The 7,269-nt window shown below is 45.5% G+C and overlaps 1 protein-coding gene across 1 annotated transcript in view; it reads right to left on the bottom strand.

The window, feature by feature from the left end:
• Positions 1 to 7,022, bottom strand: part of ADAMTS18 (ADAM metallopeptidase with thrombospondin type 1 motif 18) — a 127,115-nt gene extending 120,093 nt beyond the window's left edge. The window contains exons 1-3 of the mRNA XM_003791426.2: positions 6,933 to 7,022; positions 6,744 to 6,831; positions 3,635 to 3,951 (exon numbers count right to left, since the gene is read on the bottom strand). Of these exons, the coding sequence (XP_003791474.1) occupies positions 3,635 to 3,951; positions 6,744 to 6,831; positions 6,933 to 7,022 (495 nt within the window). The remainder of the gene's footprint in view (positions 1 to 3,634; positions 3,952 to 6,743; positions 6,832 to 6,932) is intronic.
• Positions 7,023 to 7,269: the final 247 nt, after the last annotated feature.

The raw sequence follows: 7,269 nt of genomic DNA, 5'->3' as shown, positions 1-7,269 counted from the left end.
CCCGGCTATTTTTTGGTTGCAGCCATCATTGTTGTTTGGCGGGCCCAGGCTGGATTCGAACCCGCCACCTTAGGTGTATGTGGCTGGCGCCTTAGCTGCTTGAGCCACAGGCGCCGAGCCCCTTTCTGGCATCTTAAAAGATGAGTCCCTCCAACAAGGGACTCATAATGGGTCTGTCCAACAAGCACGTTAGCGAATGGTTCTTTTCCTGAACTCTTGAATCATCTATGATTCAGAATCCCTTACTATAGTTGCTCATTAATGTTAGAGGACCTGTGACTCCCTGCTTGGCCATGATGGCTGAGTAATGTCTATGAGTAGCTACAAGAAGGAAGAAATTCTTCTTGGTTATTTCTATTCCATCTCTATCGTTCAATGTCCTTCATAAAGTGTCCCCCTCAAGCAATCTCACAGGACGATTTCTACTGGATAGATTTTCATAAGCAAATAGATGAACTGTGAAGAGGTTCACAGACATATCAAAGATATCAAGCTGGCAAAGGCATTTTTGTTCAAAATTCTTGTTTTTATTTATAAAGAAAAAACTACCACTACGTAGGCTGATGTCTTTTACTACATCTTGTCCTTATACGACAAATCACAGAAGGTATAAAAATGCCCAATAAGCTTAAGAAAGGATACTGAACTTTACTCACTCATCAATCAGAATAGCTACAATGGAAAAGATAGACAATCACAAGTGTTGGTGAGGGTGTGGAGCAACTAGAACTCTTAAATGCTGCTGCTGAGTACAAATCATTACAACCACTTTGAAAAGCTCCTTGGTAGTATTTACTCTACCCAAATACACAAAAGTTGAGTTTATCTATGATCCAAAAATTTGAAATCCAAAATGTTCCAAGATCTGAAATGTTTTGAATGCCAACATGATGTTCAAGGAAAATGCTTACTGGAGCATTGTGGATTTCAAATTATTATTTTTTTTTATTAGACATACCCAATCAGTATATATACAGCAAATATTCCAAAATCCAAAAAAAAAAAAAAAATCCCAAACCTAAAATAATTCCATTCCCAAGCAGGCAGGATAAGGGCTACTCAACCTATGTATAATCCTACACCTCTGCAACTTCTTTCTCAGGCACGTAGTCAACAGAATGTGTCCATAGTTTACCAAGAGCATGTCTATAAATACTTCGCAGTGTTCCAGCCCCAAACTGGAAATAATTTGATAGGACAAACAATTAGATGGAAATAGTATGGACTCTTCATGTAGAAAAATACTTAATGCTTCTACTTATGTAAACAAACAGGCAAAATTAAACTATGTTGAAAGTTAAGATAGTGGCTACCTCTGGTGGGTTGGGATGGGGAAGGAGGCAAGGAAGGTCCTGTAGGGGTCTTGATCTAGGTGATGGTTACATGGGTATAGACTTTGCAAAAATTTATTAAGCTGTGCTCTCTTTTTTTTTTTTTTTCATTTTTCTGTATATACATTTTGCATGTTTCTGTATATATGCATTACACTTCAACACAAGTTCACAAAAATCAATACAGAGCAGCTTCTCAGCTTGCTACTTGTGTCTTTGTTCTCTTTCTTGTTTTGTTTCTTATTGTTTTCTCAAGCATGAGTGTGTTTGGGTTTTGCAGTTGTTTGTCAAGTGCGTGGAGGGGGTAAAAGGATAGGGAAAACCTTGATTCTCTCTCCACCCCTTAACCTGCCAGGATCAAGAAACTAGACAATCAAAGTCAAATACCTGGAGAACATAGACATCTTAAAAATCACCAGCTGTGGTCCATGAGAGCAAACGGAGGCTGAGAGAAGTGAAGTTCATTAACTAAGGATACACACACCTGGTTTGCTGAATGGTCAGGGTCACCTGAGCGCATGAACCCCGTTTGTGTTCAAATCAGGCTGTCAATTACTTCTTTCTTACCTAGCACAAAGGTGAGGAATTTTAACCAACAGCATTGTTACGTGTGAAGCAATAATTTTCTCCCTGTTTGAAAGGGAATCTCTCCCGTAGATGAAATAACCCCACATCTATTAATCTGAGACAACTGAGCAGATTTCCTGTGCCTTGCAGAGAATGGAATCCCAAGAGAATTAACGGGGACGCTGAGTATTGTGGGAAAAGAACACGTGTAGAACAACTGTCCCCTGCCAGTGACTGCTATGGCGCTTTCTGGGGAAGGAGTCATTTAATCCCCACAGTGCTGCGATGTGAACTGCTGTTACTCCCATTTTACAGGTGAAGAAACTGAGGCACTAGAAGTCACTTGTCTGGGACCCTACTAGTAAGGCTGATATGAGAATCAGGACCTGGGGAGACTGCTTTTAACCACTGGTATGTGGAATGAGATGGTTTAAGCCACTAGGGTGACTGCCTAAACTTCCTCTGGGAGCTTTAGCATCTGAAATAGAAGAGAGAAATACAGGGGGTGACGCCCACAACAGCAGAAAAGGGGCAAGAGATTCACCACAACAAAACGAACAAGAAAACCAAGACATACCACGTGTTTGTGCACACACATGTGTGTGGGTAACCACGTACTAATAAACAGGTCGTGAGTGGCCATGTTCATTATTTCCATGGACAAGTTTAGTCGGGAATTGTTAAAGCTTTACTTCACTCTACACTTTAAACAGACCCAAAGAATATCAGGATTATAATGATGATGAAAAGTTTTAGCTAAATTTCAGGCTATGATATGGGGGGGCAGTTAAAAAAAAATAACTGAAAGTTTCCCCTAACAAAGAACACAGGAGTCTGGGTTCACCCACACCTAAGCCATCCCACTCTTGCTCTATGATGTCTCAAGTTCATTGCTAACTCCATCCACCATTGGGTTTTCTCACATCTCCTCCACCTTGGACCGTGTGTCTCAACACACACAGGCCCTTCTGTCAGTTCAAGACACCTCTCCAGTGCTACTTAGAATGAAATTGACCCAGGACAACATTTACTGCCTCATATATTTGATTGAATCCTGAGAGGAGTATCATTTACACCGATATTCTCCGCCGGGGGCTCAACAGATGAGCATTACACAGAGAGGAAATAACACTTGTCCCAAATGCTTTAAAATGTCCTGCCTCCCTGGATGCCACCACTCAAAACCCCTGCCAATTCAGACATACACCACACCCCATGCTAAAAGGATCTTTTACATGAGCAGGACACCACCAAGAGATCAATTAAAAGAAAACAAAAGACCTTCCCTCCAGTAACTCCAGTCAAGTCAAGATTGATCTTACCAGGGCTGTGGAGTGCAATTTCGCATTGAAATACAGTTTTCCCCTTCCAAAGCAACGGAGACGGCATGCAGCTTTTTAGATTTATAGAATGCTTGGTCTCCCAAGACTCCACAAAGCAAATGGCAGCCGTCAAATTAATTTCCTTGGGGATGGTCTCAAACATGGGAGAATGAAAAGGCCCAGACCATTAAACTTCAAAAGAACGTTCTACATGGTAATTAAAGTTCTATTATATTTTCTTTTTTTCTGGGAGCAGATTAGATTAATTCAATTGAGACTATTAGAAGTATCAGAAGCTGACAGCGTGAATGCGTGGAGTTGGCTAGAAGAGCACTTACTATTACAGACATCTGTTCATTCAAGCTGTACCAGACACGGAGAGGAGCAGCTCAACCCAGGCTGGGGCGCACTTACCAAGCCGGCACACGTAGACACAGCGACAGAGGAGGAGCTGTCATTTCTGATAAATCCCTGATAGAAACATCGCTGCACCTCGGGTTCCCGAGTCTCTGAAGCACCATTTTCTCCAAGTACCTGGACAATAAAGTGACTGCTCAAAATCGCCGACGGCTTAAGTTCTAAGTGTAGTTCCTGTCCAAATGCTGAAAATCGGTAGTGCAGGGAGCTCCTGGCACCCTGCGCTGATCGCTTTTTCCTGCCGTTGTACAAAATGTTGTGTGAAATGTACGACCCGCCTGAGTCCACTTCTACCGGCGTGACAAAGACGTAATCTGTAACGGGAAAAGTTTCGCCTGTCAGCACCCGGAGTCCACAGTTCCAAATGGTTACTTTCCAACGGGCTGGCACAGAACACCCCCCAGCTCAAAGATATCTTTGTTCCTACGGCCATATACCTAGATCAAATATAATTCAGAACAGCTCACAGAGAGGACCCTTCAGCCTCCACAAGGACCTCTGTCATAGCGACGTCTGCAGAAACCAAAAGGCAAACCTGACTTTGATGAATTACCAGAAGGTGGGCAATGCCACACCTGTCCTTGTCCAGGGAAGAGACAGATTTTGAAAATATTAGCCACGGAGCTATCCATAGGTTAAAAAAAGGGGGGGGGGCAAAGTTAATAAATACAAAATCATGAAACAAATGATTTTTTTTTTTTTTGTAGTTTTGGCCAGGGCTGGGCTTGAACTGGCCACCCTCAGTATATGGGGCCAGCGCCCTACTCCTTGAGCCACAGGCACCGCCCAACAAATAAATGATATTTTTTCCTTCAAGGAGGTTAACGTCTTTGTGGTTAAACTGAATTGACAGCATTTGGCGGGAGAGGGGGATGTTAGTTACATTTAGAATGATAACTCCGGATTGGGTGGCTTCGCTTGATACCTCAGATCATGAACAAGCATAGCAGCTATCTGGCATTTCCAATACTATATTTGTATGATAATAAAACGCCAGCAATAGTTGCATTTTACTCTGAGCTTTCAGAAAGCCAGTCTCATTTCACTGCAAGCACAAAATACAGTGTGTGGGTAAAAATGTCTCAAAATCGTCAGACCCTTCCTAAACGGTCTGATGCGTGAAACTGCTCAGGCATGTTGACTGGGGGAGTGTCAGACCAGGGGACACCTGGAAACTGGAAAGGCATGTTTCAAAATACCTATGGTGCAGGAGCTGAAACAATTTGCCGTTTGAGGCGAAGCCAGCAAACTGTTTTCCTTCACGAAATATTGAGACTGAAAAGCATCATCCTACAAAATGATTTGAAATATGCCCTCCGTCCATTAAAAAAAAAAAAAGCTCCACTTTTCTCTTTTGGAGGCATAGAATGGGAAACTAATTTGAAGAGTGTTTAGGAAGGTTTTGAATAAGAGACATGTTTAAGTCACTTAGGTCCTTGGTTATGGGGAGGGGAGAAGGAAGTTTAATTTCCCCTCTCTCTAAACAGTCAACAACTCCCCCTAAAATAACAAAAACTGAGGAATGATCAGAAACTCTGGAGCTAGCAGGAATCAAGGAGTGATAGTCTAATCAGGCTCACATTTGAAAAAAAAATAAAATCCAATCTGACAGTAACTTTTGACTGTTTTCCTCTGCACATGAACCATCTGTGGTTCTTACTCTGCTGCCGGGGTACCTCTTACTCTTATGTTCTTTTTTCCCTGCCCTGTTTTCCTGACTTTCTCCGTCAACTAGAAAATGCTATAAAATTGACATCTGTGTTTAAAAAAATAATTAAGGGAGGGAAAGATTTTGCTCTTAATCTTGAAAGCCTGAGCCAGACATACAATATTTCTCTTAAAAAAAAAATCTCTGATATATGACTTTTGATTAAATGCAGGGTTTTTTTCTTACAGAAAAACCCACCTCCTCCTCCTAATAGACCTAAAACATAACAATGAAAACCATTCCTGACATCCCCTCCAGACAGTTTCTACAATAAGTTGTTTCTTACCTCCTTGTCCAAAATCATCTGAAACTCTGCTTGCCATGTGGGAGGCTCACCCAGCCAGCCTTGTAGGGAACCAGCCAGCGAAATGCCCCCAGACACCTGCTACTAGCTTGTCTCCCTGGGGACGGGAGGGGTGGAGAGTAAGGAGGCTGATGGTCACATTCCATCCTGGGTAGGAAGAGGGGCAGCCAGAGTCCCCTGTAAAGAGCAATCTGACTGATCACTGCAGGAGCTGACTAAAGGTCCTTACAGCAGGTGGTGTCAGGGACAGAGGAACCTCTAGTCATTTGCTCCCGATGAAACAAGAAGGGTGGTTTTAGAAACTGCAGCCCAGCTCTGGTTGGACAAAGAGTGAATCCCTTTCTCCACCACCACACGCGTCCCAGTCCCCAGCATGACCCCTTATCCCTTGGCAAGACAAGGGGACAATCCGAAAAACTAAAAAAGCCATAAAATCCCAAGGCACTCAGAAGGGCATCGAGGTTCTATAGACACCGTGGGCCAGGAATCAGCTGTTCCACTCAAAACAAGGATTTTCCTTTGGGGACATTAATAAATGACTAAGATGAAGGATGCTCTGGAATTCTGTGCTGGGACTATCAGAAGAGATCAAAGTGACCCCCTCGCCTCTCTCGAAAAGCAGTCTTTGCGCGGCCACAACACAAAGAAAGCAAGAAGCAGAGAATGAATGAATAAATAAATCAACGGAAGAGAAGTTGAGAGACAGAGGAGGGAGGGTGGAGGAAGGACACGGGCGCACACGAGTTCAGCCCTCACCAAGAATGAGCTTCCCCGGAGAGGAAGGAGCCTTATAATTAACCCCCAAGTCAATGTCCATTTCTATTATAATTTCTCACCACAGTTTTTTTGTTTGTTTGTTTGTTTGTTTGCTTCCCCCCGCCTTAAACCACCTGTGAAGGAAGTATTTTCTCCTGTATGTGACTTAAACCTTCAGGCACAGATCCTTCTGATAAGCTCCCTGTCCTTGCCACACCCCTCTTCAACAGGGCGCACACCTGCCAGGTTAGGGGCTGCGCTTTTCTATTTTTCTTCGGGTGAAGAAGGGACAAAGCGCCCGGAAAGACCCTTCTTGGTGGTGCAGGGCAAATACGAACCATCATTTAATCCGCTGGCGCCGCTACTGTCGTCACTGGCTAAGGCGGCGGCGACCCAGGCACAGCAGAGGCAGCTCAGCTGGAGCGCCTGCAAAAGAAAAGGTGACAATTGCGCGTGAGGGGCACGGCGGGGCCGGCGGCGGGCGCCCCCTGCCACCCGCTCTCGGCGCACCCTTCGGTGGCACCTGCCTTGGCCACGCGCCCCAGTCCCGCCGGGCCCCACGGCGGACCCGAACCCGCGGCCGGGAGGGCGCACGCGAGCAGGAGGGCGCACTCCATGGTCAGGTGCGGGCGCGGTGGCTGTGGGTGGCAGGACGCGGCGGGCCGAGCGCTCGGGCGGCGCACATTCTCCCCGCAGCCTCGGAGCGCGGCGCCCCAGGTGCGGCGCCAGGTGGGAGCCGCCGCCGTTCACATCGCCCGGGCCGCGCGCCGGGGCCCCCCTCCTTCCTCCGGCCGCCCGCGCACCCTCCCTTCTGCAGAAACTGCAGCCCGCGGCACTCCAGGGGGTGCGAGGACTCCCCGGGCT

Source organism: Otolemur garnettii, unplaced genomic scaffold (assembly GCF_000181295.1).
Source record: "Otolemur garnettii isolate 467f Iridium unplaced genomic scaffold, OtoGar3 scaffold00047, whole genome shotgun sequence".
Lineage (NCBI taxonomy): Eukaryota > Metazoa > Chordata > Mammalia > Primates > Galagidae > Otolemur > Otolemur garnettii.
Note: the sequence above shows the minus strand (reverse complement) of the source record. Positions and strands in the feature narration are given on the sequence as shown.